General features: G+C 38.0%; 1 protein-coding gene across 1 annotated transcript; it reads left to right on the top strand.

Moving 5' to 3' along the window:
- Nucleotides 1–3,480: 3,480 nt before the first annotated feature.
- LOC104447949 (transcription factor MYB41) lies at nt 3,481–5,292 on the top strand. Its single transcript, XM_010061699.3, has 3 exons — nt 3,481–3,726; nt 3,838–3,967; nt 4,179–5,292. Exons 1-3 carry the CDS (start codon nt 3,594–3,596, stop codon nt 4,987–4,989), a joined length of 1,074 nt encoding a protein of 357 aa, XP_010060001.2. The 5' UTR covers nt 3,481–3,593; the 3' UTR covers nt 4,990–5,292.
- The last annotated feature ends 9,588 nt before the right edge of the window (nt 5,293–14,880 follow it).

Below are 14,880 nucleotides of genomic sequence, written 5' to 3' on the forward strand. Positions count from 1 at the left end.
GCGACATTGGATTCGGCATTCCTAAGAATCGTTGATGTCGCCACTGTGTTGACTGGGTGGAATGCCACAGCCCACAAGCTATGGCGGCGGAGGTATGATGGCGGGCACTCGCGATGGCGGTAGAGGTAAGCGGGGGAGGTGGGGACCTCATTTACCTTTTCCTTGATGATCAAGTATGCATTGCCAATGTTTATATAGAGATTATTACAAGGAAATTCATCCATCACTTAATTTTGTGGTTAATGAGAAAGTGGGTAATTATAAATTTAATTACGTTTTTGAATGAAACCGTATGGGAAACTTTTTGCTTATACTAGCAATGTGTGTTATAAAAACAAACAAAAAAACAAAACCCTTTTTTCCAGGGAGATTTTCTGTAGAGGGTGGAACAATTATGAATCATTTTAAGGCACTCAAAGTACATGTCGCCTTCAAGGCCGAGTTCTTTAACTTCATACAGGTCATGGAACATGCACAAGTTTCATTTTGTTTATGAACATTACAAAGTTCAGATTGTGGTCCACATTCAAAGCTACCCGCTCATGTTCTACCTAGCCTTGAATCGGTAATTAAATCAAGAATCCTGACGGCCAGCACAAAAAAAAAATAGTTTTAGGTTGAAACCTAACGAAATCAAATTAACTCGAGATCTCAAGTTAGATTATATAAAGCGACAAATTCGCAATCGTGTGTGTTTAATAAATAAACTATGCTCAAGATTCCGTTATTCAACTAGATATAAACCTAACCACAAATTTATTATCCGTCATCACCTATTAATGTTCGGGTTTACGATATTTATTGTTTAGATCGATTAAACTAGTCGGGACCCTAATCTTGCCCCGCTTATCTAGCGACTCTGTCCCTTTTGAAGATGAACCAATAGAATGAAGGCTTTCCACGAACGGTCTTAAAAAAATAGTAAAATCCACCTAACTTTGATGAGCATAGGGAATAGGAAAGCCCTTGCTAAGGGCTAAATGATTGTGCCCACCTGTTCTCCCTATGATTTGCATGTCCGTCCCCACCCTCTACTTTGATAAAAAAAAAAACATAAGTCAAAAAACCTTTTGTACATTTTGGTTTGTACAACCCATGGCATGATAGCTTAATTAGTAACAGTATGTGGAGTAAACTATTCTAAAAATACCAAACTCAAGAAAATGAATACACATAAAATCATCCATTTTCTCTCAATGCGGCCAGGATTTATTTAGGGTGCATCATGATGATTATCTCGAGCACAACTAATCGAAATAGTCTATTATTATGATTACATTTGATAATGATTATTTGTTCTTCATCATTATAATTGCAAGTTGATATATAAATATATACATACGGTCAAGTATCATAAAAAATGTCGAATTATGCCTACTATGATCCAAATATCCCAAACTTTTTTGTGTCACCAAATATCCTAAACCTGTCTACTATGACACAAATACCTCTAACTCTTTTATTATGTCACGAAAAAATACAAATTTATACATGTGTGACATATATACTATTTATTTAGTTTCCATCGATAAACAAGGAAAGTTGAGATCAACAGTATGACTTTAAACTGGATGAACCATCTGACGCCAATGTAAGTTCAGAAATTTTTTATGACACAAAACAATGTTGAAAGTATTTGTGTCACAATTGACAAGTTTAGGGTTTTTAGTGACAAAAAAATTAGGATATCTGTACCACACTGAGTATAGTTTTTGGGATTTTAACGGCATTAGTTCCATATACAAACATAAATACATACAAATATCGGCTATTGTAGCGAAACTACGTAGACTACATTCGCGTTGCAGCAGGTGTCGCTGTACTTACAAGCGGACAGCAAACATCGATCTGCTCCTAACGATATAATCCGGAAAAGTCTTTGAGTTTGATTAAATTAGAAGCAAGGTCCGGTGAGGTCCAGACCACGAGACGTCAGGGGTGTTGAATTGTGGCCATGCACAATGGATGACGAAAGTGCCCGTGTGTTGCGTGCATGGGAGAGGTTCCTCCAGCCAGCAGCAACCGGACACGCGCCGCGCAATCAGTTCCCGGCTCGTTAATTTAATTGGTGTCTTATGATATAATTTTCTGGTTTTGGAAAAGACGGAGGGAGACAGCGCAGCTTTGACCGGGGAGACTCACGACATTAGTTCCCCAGATTGGACACGTTTTTAAACCCCGGTGATTCTTACCGATTAAATCCCCAGAGGGAGAAGCGCCTTCAGAATTGAGAAAATTTCAAATAAAGACCCGAAGTGAATCAATTTTCTCAAATAAAGAATTGAAATGAACTTTGTATCAGATAAAAATCTAAAATTGATATATTGTTTCAAATAAGGATCCGAAATAGTTAAATCAATTCCAAACAAGGACCTGAGGTTGTTGGTCGGCCAAATATTTGCCGACTATCAAGCATGTGACATTTCTGACGATCGGAGTTTGGGCAATTTTGTCCAAAAAAAAATCTAGGGAAAATTAACAAATCCTAAAATAGAAACAAAAAATCCCTAGGTTTTCTACGGTTTCCCTATTCTTTGTACCCATCCTTTGCAAAGTTAAAGACCGAAGTTCTCCCCATTCTTTGTACCTATCCTCCGCAAAGTCGAGGACCCAAATTCTCCACCGGTTGAGGCATGAATTCAAAAACAAGAAGAAAATCAGATGCTTCTTTCTTTGTTTGCGGAGACCCAAATTCTCCGCCAGTCAAGCAAGGCAAGGAGCGACGAGAATCAATCACGATAATGACCGGGTAGTGATTTGGTTGAGGAGCAGCGGGGAGAAGAAAGAAGAAAACATAAACATCTAAATAAATAACCTAAACTTAATTAATTTAGAATTTTCCATTTTTTTCCAATGACAAATTTCTGACAAAATTGCCCATATTTTAATCACCAAAAAATGTATGCCGGCAAGCTAAGGTCCTTAATAGAGATTAACTTGATCACTTCGGGTCATTATTTGACACAAAATTCACTTCGGGTCCTTATTTGAAACAAAGTTTACTTTGAATCTTTATTTGAGAAAATAGATTCACTCCGAATTCTTATTTGAAATTTTCCCTTCAGAATTTACTAAAAGTGTTCAAATGGTAAAGTGTATCTAAGTCATCAAATGTGGGATCTATGTGAAACCTATTATGTTTAACCGGCTCATATACATTTTAATATATGTAACACATATTCCGGATACTTTCTTGACGACTCAACATCGGTGGTGCATAATGTGGACCAGTCTATGTGTGAATTTTCATCCCACTTGATGCGAGGTTCTACACTATCAAAAGGATATACATGTCATTTCATGTGGAAGAGAGAGAAGGTCTATCATGGACATTACTCTAGGAAAGTCCTTAAATCATGTCCGTCTTCCGAAATAAAATAATTCGGACAGGTTGTGTCTCGTTAAATAATAAAAAAGGTCAGAGGAGAAAGAAGAGAGCGAGGGCTGAGATCTTGTGTATATATAGTGTTGAAATGTTGCAGCTAAGGATTACTGGGTAGCGCCACAAGGAAGCAGCCGAGTCGAGCAAGAAACTAACGAACGCCCGGTGTCATTAGGATTCATAATCCACAAGAACAAAAGAAAAAAGGATCATGGGAAGATCCCCATGTTGCGAAGGCAATGGCCTGAAGAAAGGGCCCTGGTCTTCTGAGGAAGACAAGAAGCTCCTTGATTTCATCCAGCAGCACGGCCATGGGAGCTGGATCTCTCTCCCTAAACGTGCAGGTTTCCAGCCCTCTCTCTCTCTCTCTCTCCCTCCCTCTCTCTCTCTCTCTCTCTCTCTCTCTCTCTCTCTCTCTCTTATAGCCTTTACTTATTTGTGAGTTTCTTGTGCAGGTCTTAATAGATGTGGCAAGAGCTGCAGATTGAGATGGATAAACTACTTGCGGCCGGACATAAAGAGAGGGAGTTTCTCCCCGGAAGAAGAACAAACCATCTTGCATCTCCACTCCGTGCTCGGAAACAAGTAAGAGATTCTGGAAACCCTGCACGAAAAGCTGAATCGATACTTTCGTTGCGCTCAGACTTGTTTTCCAGAATATACCGTTCTTTATATTACGAGTTATGACCAGCCGTAGACATCGACTATCTCATAAACAGAGAAATCTTAGTTAATGCATTATAATTAATTAATATGGTTTTTATGGTCGAGTAACGCGCTTTTTCCAATGTGCCAGATGGTCGGCGATCGCAACGCGACTCCCAGGCCGGACCGATAACGAGATCAAGAACTACTGGAACACCCACCTGAAGAAGAAGCTGATCCGCATGGGGTTCGACCCAGTGACTCACCGCCGGAGGACGGACGTTTTCTCGTCGAGCTTGTCGCAGCTCATAGCCCTAGCGAACCTGAGCAAGCTGATCGATTCTCGGCCGCTGGATGAATCGGCACTCGCGTTGCAGTCCGATGCTCTTCAGCTTGCTAACAGTCTTCAGTACTTACAGGGTCTTCTCCAACCTCCAGCTTCAGCCACGGCCAGCAACAACAATCTATTCAGCCAAACCTCATGCATTACAGAGGCAACCCAAGGTTACACTGCTTACGATCCTATCAAGGAAGACCCGGATCTTAATTCGTTATTGTCGTCAACGGCGAGATTATTCTCCGAGGGAATCGCCGGTTTCTCTCAACCACTCCAAGACAATAATTTCATCGCTCATCATCATCTTGTACCCAACTATTTGACAAACACGCCACCACAAGTCCCTTTCAGCTTCCAAACCTCGTTGAATAACCATGTCGACAGGACGGCGGCGACTCAATGTCTCTCCATGGTCAACGGGATCGATCACTGTCTAGACTCGACAGACTCCGCCCTATGGGGTGACTACGATGACCTCGATCTTCTTCTCCCTCCGTCTCTGACTGAAGCATCTGCGGTCACGGACCGGGGGGATGCCAGAAGCGGCGGTTCCTCCGGAGGTTCTCCTTCCTCGTCGACTTCACCTTGGAGCGATATTTTCTTCGGAGATCTGGCAGGGCATTGAGATCGATCTGTCTCTCTTATAAAAATTTTACTACAGAAAGCGTGATTTGAGCGATTGTTTCCGGGAGTGCTTTTCTCTTGTCACATTATACGCATACTGGGTTTGTTACATAGATATGGTTCTTGTGCTTTTAGGCATGTGTAAAAATCACACCCTTTGTATCAGCATATACGACATACGAGCACGTAGGGACGTGCGTTGGATTTGCATGTAGGCCTCATGCAATCTGTACGTACGCATCGTGTACATATTTTGTGGATATAATCATCTTTTGGATCAATCTGATCCTGAGTTTTCCGTTAATTAGGCGTAGTTGGTTTCTGCACTCGAGTTTCATTGGAATGGACTGATTGAATGAGATAAAGCGAGAGCAACATGTCCGGACTTCTCTCAACAATCAAATCATAAGGCCGTATTTTCTTTGATCCTTGATTGGAGAATATCTATGATTTCACGGTTTAGAAAGATGGGCATCGGTCACATGTAATTTATCTATAACTCATGACAAACCAATCAGAGGCATGACCAGAAGAAACTTTCTTCGATCGGGGAGATAGAGGAAAACATATCATATTGCTCATCCTACAATACTCGATCAACCACACATGGGTTACAGTATGTCCATGCTTGATCAAGTCTAAACCATGAGCATATTGCTTTTACTCACCACGCCTCTTCCAAAATATTAAATTTGTGCTCTAAGAAAAGAAAGGTGAAGTCCAATTTGCCATTTGCTATACCCATCTCATTTCTCCAATCGATGCATCGGCAGCCATATGTCGAGTATATCTGTCATTGCCAAGCATACATCAATTCCCTCTGTTGTCGCCAGCCACCTTCCACTAATCCCTAGCGACCATCGTTGCTTGCCACTAAGGGTGCAATTGAGCAAATACGAGAGAAATTGTCCGATCAATTCTAAAACTATCATACATATGTCAATTCCATACCAAACTCCTTAGTTCTATTAATTTAGTCATATATATTTACGGACAAAATTTTAATGTAGTCATCTTAACCAATTTTCACCGAAAAATTTCTGATATGATGGTATGCCATGTAGAATAGCCGATGACGACTATACTATCATGCTAGTGATATTTGGCAAAAATGACTAAATTGCTAAATTTAAAAATTTAAAACCAAATTGACATACATATAATAGTTTTAAAATTAATTGGGTAATTGTCCCGGCAAATATAGTATAAGCTGGAATTTACTGCAAGCTTGCATAGTTAGAATTCGTGAATATTAAATTTTCTATTACTCAAGCTCAACTCTAATAATAGAAAATCAAGATAGTTGAACTCCACCCCACAGTACTCGATCACAATGAAATTAGTAATGAAGTTAATCACCTTTCAGCCTTAGTTTTTATCAATACACATAAAAAGTCTGTTCTCATATTCATTGGAGAACTTGCAAAATTTCTACAGTGTATTCTTAAATGAGGCACTACACTTTTTTCTTCAGTCTCCTAACTAATCTTCTTCTTTTTTTCTTTTTTTGTTCAAAGGAAATCAGACAAAATCTCTCTAATTCAATCTGAACCATTAAAGTAATCGAGGCAATTGGTCCAAGGATATAAACTATCGCTCAATTATACCGAAATTTAGAGCTCTTATTATAATGAGATTCCATCGACCAAACAACATTATTCAAACTCTTTTATCTTCTCTAGTCAACTTTCGGGCAATACAAACACTGTAGTACTTATTAAGAAATTGATGCAATTTGAGTACATGTTGTGCAGGACGCTCCGTTAGATAAGATAATCAATAATTTTCCAAGATGCTTCCCCGATTGACACTAAACTAAGATTTCGACTTTATCAGGGAGAGAAAATTCAAGCGACCCTAAAAATCAGAGGTCTTCGGTCACCCCTATCATAAATAGGCGACCGGTCAAACCTATAATCAAGAGTAGTAACTACGTCAATCAGCCACTTATAGGAGCTATAGAAAAAGTCAGTAATTCTATAAAAGTGACATCTAAATCACACCATGTTATTATCAAGGTCGATGTGGAATCATCTGGTTGTCAAAGTTAGCACGCAAGAATCTAATATTTTTTTCTGGCACGTTGGATGACCCGAATAAGCCCTGGAATTTAAAGTATCTTGATTGATACGCTGTGTATCTTTTCATATCAAATCACGTCATACTTTTCAAATAAGTATGAGACAGAATCGTGGGTCACAAATATTGATTCAATTAATGATAATAATAAATTCTTGATTTAGTTTTTCTCAATGTCTCGGCTATTCACGTGATGTGAAAAAAGAGATGAAGAATCATCTACTTCCGAAAGATATCAAAGAAAGGAATCCTACAAGATCCAAATTGAGGGAAAACTTGTTCAAAAACTCATGTACTTGTTGTATGGCAGCTAATTTAGCAATAAATATCTAAATTGCGTCAGTTTAATTTTAAATATTTTAATGATTTATCAATTTACTTTTAAACATTTCAATTATATCAATTTAAACAAACATTTTGACTATTTGTTGATTTAGACTATATTTGTTTCATAAAGAATGAATAATTTACAAAATACTTTCTTAAAAAGATGACTTGTATCACTCACGAAAATTTAAAATGAAAAGTATTTCATCCTCCATGAAAATGTTGAAGTATAAATTGTTGTTGGTGATGAAAATATTTTTCCATTGATTAATTATTTCAAGCGATACGAGTGATCATTTTCAAGAAGATACTTTTTAAATCATTCATTTTTTAGGAAAAAAACAAAGCCTTAGTCCTAAACATTTTGACGATTGGCCATTTTAGTCATTTCAGTCAATTGTGACTAGAAATTGTTAACATGGATGCTGTGGTCCTATGTAGCATAGCTGATGTTAACATAGACAATTTTTTTATTTTTAAATTTTTTTGATCTTTTGATTTTTTTTTTCTTTTTTTCTTCCTCTAATTGGTCTCTAGGCCTTAGTGCTATCTAGTGATTGGCCAAAGGCAAGAGCCGACACGGATGAGCCTTGCCCACCCTTGGCAAGGCTCGACATAGCCAACCTAGCAACGCTCAATCCTTGCCCGAGGCGGCAACACCTGTCTCACCAGGTTTGATAAGGTTGAGCTTTACTAGAGGCCAGTGAGGCTAATGACGCTTAACCCTCGCCAACTATAACCAAGGCCTATCAACCAACAGACAAAGAAGGGAAAAAGAAAAGAAAAAAAAATATAAAAAATTAGAAAAATTTAAAAAGTTATCCACATAAATGCCACCCGTGCGAAGTTGGACAACCGACACTAAATAGACCTCTATATCAATGATTCTTGACCAAAATTGATCAAAATAACTAAATTGGCAAATCGCCAAAAGGTTTAGGACTAATTAAATTGACAGATTGTAAAAAAATTTAGGACTAAATTGATACAATTGAAAGGATTGAGACTGAAATGGCCACCAAACAATATGTTTAAGATTTTTTGGACAATTTTCCCCACAAATCGACATAAAAGACTAGATAGTTTCTATGCATGCTTCTAGATTAGCCTCTAAAATTTGGAAACACTTTCATAAACTCTGGATTCCTTTTGACTCATGATACTGATTCTTCAATTTATCGAAACTCTAGAAAATGAGCTTGGAGTGGATTAACAAATGCGGATAAGATCTTGCTTGCCAAGAATGCGGATAAGATCTTGCTTGCCAAGAATGGGAAAAAGGATCTTCTTTACGCGTTAAGCTCTAACCCTAAATAGCAGTTAAATAATGAGTGCACGTAGGATGCTTTTGCTAGGAAGAGAAGAACATTTAATAAGGTTTTTTTTTTTTTTTTTGGTAAAGAACATTTAATAAGGTTTGTCCTCAACGAAGAAGGAATATTCGAGTGGGATTGACTTCTGTCGTATTTAAAAAAAAAAAAATAGAGAGCAAGTGACAAGTCTTAATGGTACTCATTATATATGTAGGAATCGATTTTGGCTAAAAATTTAAGATAAAAATAGGACTAAATTATTGTCGGGGATGCCTTCTTCCAGAATAGGAATCACAAGTCGTGCGTCACATAGATCTTTCCGTCCTCTCTTGATTGGTTGTACAATTGAACAATTTCAACTAACTTTTTGTGTGTTTTGGAGGCCTCATGTGTTTCTCTCTCCCCATCCTTGTTGGAGAAACCAATCATTGAATAACTTAAATCATGCATTGATCCTTCGTTTAAGTGAGGTTTGCCCATCGTGACGTGGTCCTATGTTGGTTAGACACCAGGGGAAAAGCTCAAGAGAAACTGAAGATTCACAATCTCTTAAGTTGACACAATTGATTGGAGGTAGGAGTAACTCAAGAATTGAAAATCACATCTTTGAATCTCATCAATTACATGCAAATTGCTCTGGATTAGGGTTACTTGCACAAGATTAAGTCCTAGCCTTAGATTTAACTAGTTTATAGGGTTTGAAGGCTGTTTGATAAACCTTCGTATGGTTGGGCTTCTATATTTGTGCCCTGAAATCCATCTTAGTAATTTTGTGTCGTTAAGAATGGAGGAATCTTTTTCTTCTTGGTTAAGTAGATTTTTTCCCCTCGCATAAGGGGATGAAAATTCAAGAAGAAGAAGAAGAAGAAGAAGAAGTCATAGTACGTACTCGTCAATTCTGCTTTATTATTCATGTTGATCAAAGTGAAGCTAGGGACACCTCATTCTTGGAACATTGCCAGAACAACATAGTGCTTGATTTATTTTAAATAATGTGCATATTGTTTTATAAAATGCTAACTTACTTGATTGATTTGCACCTAACCAACATCGGACACGTAACTTTATAGCTCCCCTAGTAAAATGATTTTCCTTACTATTTAATTTTCTCTGTCCTCACACAGACTCTTAATTTTTCCACGTCTAAGTGAAATGAATCCAACTATCATCCTCAGTTGAAATAATTGGTAGAACTAAAATAAAGCTAGGAATTTTTTTTCTTATTAAATAATTATAGCTCTAGGACACCTACAAATAGTTTGCCAATCCTAGACATAAAAATTATGGGTACAAGATACTCTAATCTTGGCTTTTAGGAGAAAGTTAGACATCCACGAATCACCTTCTTATATCCTCAAAATTCACTTAACAAGTTTCACTCTTTATCATTTCTACTTTTCCCCCCTTTCTATTATGGTGCACATGTGGGAGTGTTAGGCAAAAAGAGCCTCACTGTCAGTGATATAGTGTAATGTGAAGCAACTAATGTATTCTCAATTGAACTATAACTTATTAATTTAAGTCTCTGAATGAAGATAAATCTTACCAAATATGTTGATCATCTTGAAACCAAGCTCTTTCTTGACAATCTCGCCAAGTGGGAGTATTGAATTTCTACTACACATCCTCAACAATTCACACTCGAGGGGGAGAACTGTTGATTTGAATGTGTGAAGGTATCAAGCCAAAGAAGTCTCATATTAAAGATGTGAAGTATATATTAAAGTCGAGTGAAGTGATTAACATATCCCAGATTTTTTATGAAATGTGAGTTCCACTGGATATGTCATAAGCTCAAAAAATTAAACCACCCCCACCCTTGACGATTTTCCTAGATGAAGGCATCGTGTTTCTAACGCGTCCTCCTCTGGTTTTTTTTTTTTTTTTTTCGCTATAACTCACAGGAGTAGTTAGAGTACATATGTTCCTTCCCCTGCAAGCGATTGATAGTCCCTTGCAAAGCAATGAGCTCTTACGGCAACTAATCTACAAATATGTCCCAGTCTAAACTAACATCTGGCACGTCAATGGCTTAATAGACTACATAAACTATTCTCATTTCACCTTTTATCATATATTCATATGGGCGATGTAGAAAGTGATGCGAAGTCAAGGTGGTCATTGTTGTCAAAGCAAATTAGAAAAACATGGAGTGTGGCCCAATTTCTTCTAAGTGAAAAGAGCGAGAAATTTTCACCGCCACACCTAATCCTACACCCCATAAGGTTAGATACTACTTCAAGTTTCTTATGTCATGAGAAAAAAAGTATAATGTTTATTTGCATAATTAATGTTGTGCATAGTTTATGAAGCTTGAACCGTGTGGTGGATGATTTGGGGTCCCAAATCGACCTATCAAAATATGGAGTTGTTGGCAACGAAATGGAAATGACGGATCCGAGTGGCAACATCAAGAAAGAGATGGTTTGTTTGTTTTTATTAGCTTTCTTTTCTTTCTCTAGCTCTCTTTTTTATTTTCTTGTTGGGAAGAAAAAAGATAGGGCTCGCACTATGCTAATCAAGCCTCATAACCCAGAATTGGCACAATTGATTAGAGTATGATGAGATCTCCAGCACCGGAACTAGGTCGCTTATTGGAAATGCACCAACAATATGTAAACTGTCTTGGGGTTAGGGTCATCTGCGCAGGTCAAAAACTTAAGTAATTCATAGGGCATGCATGGTGTTTTAACGGGACCTTCTACTAATCGGGTTTCTATTTCAATTTCCCTTAACTATTAAAAAAATAAAATAAAATAAAGAGCTCTCGTCCGGACCCTCTTCTGACCTTGACAAGATTATATACGCATTGAATGGTAGTTTAGAGAATGCATGCATTGCATGGTGGTTATGAAAAAGGCAAAGATGACCAAGAAGGGCTTAAAAATTATGGCCAAGTTGTGGTGGGGGCTCCGGCGAATCGGTGTGCACCCACTTGAGGTTGAGGACAAAATTAAGCCCTGATATTTCTAATGGATTAAATCCTCTAAACCATAGTGCTTAATTATATGGCGAGTTGGATTTTGAGGTCGACAGTGTTGAGTGCAAGATGCTTTGGATTTCTACCTGCCGACAACGTACTGTGGACCTTTTGTCGCAATTTGGCTTTTCTTCCCGTCCCTAATGATCTTATGCGGGAGCTTATTTTAGGGCGGCGAGGAGACATGCGTGACATACATATCTCGTCGGCATATACGTGATATAGCGACGAAACATGCATTTCATTGTTCTAATCGTGCACGGACGTGTCGCACGTGTATATTAATTGTGACGTCACCCTACGTCACCCTTCTTTTAACTAAATGCTCGGACTCAAATATTATTAGATATAAATAATCATTTTGAGAGCTTGACCAACTTGATACAATTAGGTTGTTACGGAGAGTATCTGAATGAATACCCTCGAGATGAATTAAGCTCGAAGCCAATTCTACAAGGGTGGCGAGTGATTGCCTGTATGAGGGGTCGGACAAAAAAGTGCAGCTCTGACGTGCTCCAGAGTGGTGAAGGGAATGAAAATGGATTCAAGTCACACGTTCAATGGAGAGACTATCGTTGAGGCATTGATGCTGTTATAAGATCATTAGGGACAAAAGAGCCACATTTACGACTTTCAGAATGATTGAAATGCAAAGAACCACCTTTATGGCTCAAATGGTCACCACCTTAAATAATTCTTTCTTTTACTAGCATCGACCTCGTTATTGCATCCATGATACTATCAATTATAGAAAATAATGACATAATATTTATGGTGACTTGACCCCAATTAAGGTTGTATATATGTATATATAGGACTGACTAATTACAATAAGGGTATAAATAAAAACCTAACTACAGAAAAACCTCATAATACATATAAAGTACACATTAATACATACTTCTCCACTGCCAATTCATCTCCACTCATTAATATCAAAATCCTACAAATTCATAGACTTGGACGCTTCAAACACCTTAAATAATTTCTTCAACAGTAGGAAAATCAATGGTGGATACGCATAGCAGTTCGTAGTTGCTGGAAAGCTGCCAGGTGGACTTTGACTCTGTGGCCCGAATTCTTCCCTTATTGGACGATTCGGTAAGATTGAAGTTATGCCGACGCGAGAAAGAACGAATCATCTTGCCCCTAGTCTTCTCCCAAGTGTGTACGCAACCACAGTCAGCTAGAGGTAGATTATACTCCAAGGATATTCCTTCCACTGTTTGTCAAACAGCATAGGTCAGAGAGTAAAAAGATACAAAAAAAAAAAAAAAAAAAAAAAATCAATAGATGTCCATGTTGGATTAGTTGTCATTTGACCACGGACTTGAGTACCCTCCTTCAGGGTTTCAACAAAAATGTGCATTTTGTTATATTTCAAAAAGCATGTGAAGGTTGTATTTAGAGTCTTGGGTTTTTTAGAATAGGGGACATTTTGGCTGGTGCTAGGGCCGGCCAGCGGGGCCGGCACGACAAGGCATGATTGAGCACATGCCCAAGCACGGACCATCATGTCTCTGGCCGTGCCAATTTGGGCCAGGGCCGGATTGTGCCTGAAATTATGATATTTTTCCTGAGTGATGTCATCTTTAAATACTTGTCCTAGGCCTCCCCATATGTCATGATATTTTCTTTTCTCTAGAAAAGTATGAATAATACCACAAAATAGATCTTGCGACATTTTATATTATAGTTCCTGTTGTCACTAACAATTCTAAGATATAAATAGGGATATGACTGCACAAAGCGCGGGCCAAGTAACTAGTATAAGTTGAAAAGGGAGAGGATTGGCTGAAGACAGTTACCTAAATAATAAAATCAATTTTTTTGGATTGCACCAGAAGGGGATCTCTCCCCCGTGACAGCAGGAGTAAGGATAAATCAGGTGGACTTGCCTTGTCACAAGCCCATGATGAGTTACTCTTAACAAAGCCCGTTTGTAAAGTTTGTGGGCCTGTCCGATTCTATTCTTCAAGGCCCAATGTCTGCCTTTTGGGCCTGACTGTGTGATCAACTTGTGAGAGTGATATTACAGCCACATGGAATTTAACTTCATTCTTCTTTTCGCAAATAAATGTCTTTCCGGCCATACAAATCGCCTACGATTAAATGAGTTATTTCTCCCCGACCAAAAAAATAATAATAGTAAGCCATTTCTCTGTGCTAATGTTTTCGGGAATTGATGTAGTGTGAATTTCATGTCCGATCACAATGTTCAATCAAGGTAACTTTAGAAGCCATATCCGTAATATTACGAGTGGATTTGACATGAAGCACATGAACAAAGTGATTTGCATGTATTCATAAATATTAATTGAGTCAGAAAAGTTTAAATATGCCATACTACATAAGACGCATCAACAGGAAAAAAGGAAAAAAAATGTCTGTTTAGAAGGAGTGTCAATGTTTGCGCCAAAACAAAAGGGAGTGTCAATGAAATGAAATCTCTCGTGCATTTAAGAGTCAACTGGATCTTCTCCCCGCCGTATGAACTTAAATTCACTTTCCTTTCTCCGCTTTGATCAATTAAGTTATGTTCCTTCCACGGGGAACCCCCATAAATGCTTCCGAAGGATATCATGATAGAGAAGTTGACAGACATGTCTAGTCTATAAAATCGTGGGCCGCTCCCAAACTTCCAATCGCGAACCAACCAAAAGCATGCAAAGTGCCACTTTGGGTTCATTAGATTGGGCTAGGCTGTTAGTCCTATCCACAAAAAATGAATAATCTAAATAATATTTCCTAAAAATAATTACTTATATCCTTACAAAAATAAAAATATAAAAATACTTTCATTGTTTGCGAAGATGTTTGGACATGAATATCATCAATAATAAAAATATTTTCTTTTTTAAGTATTTATTTATAAATATATATTTTAAATTATTAATTTTTCAAATAAACGAAGGCTTAATACCAAATTTCCTACAACCTCATTATTAGACTGCACACTTGCGCTTCGCTAATTAGTAATCGCCCTTATCAACTTTTCGGGCAACCAAGAAAATTCTACGGAAGACAGCGACTTCACCATCTTTCAGCCTCCAATGTAATTGTCAAACCGGCCTCTTGGAGGGGGGACCACGGCCATAATGTTAGCTAAAGTACAAGACCGTCTTGGGAGCGTCCGACGGACCACTGCCCACATGACTCCATCGGCCATTTTCACAGCATCACCTTGTCTTAA

This window comes from Eucalyptus grandis, chromosome 3, assembly GCF_016545825.1.
Source record: "Eucalyptus grandis isolate ANBG69807.140 chromosome 3, ASM1654582v1, whole genome shotgun sequence".
Taxonomy (NCBI): domain Eukaryota; kingdom Viridiplantae; phylum Streptophyta; class Magnoliopsida; order Myrtales; family Myrtaceae; genus Eucalyptus; species Eucalyptus grandis.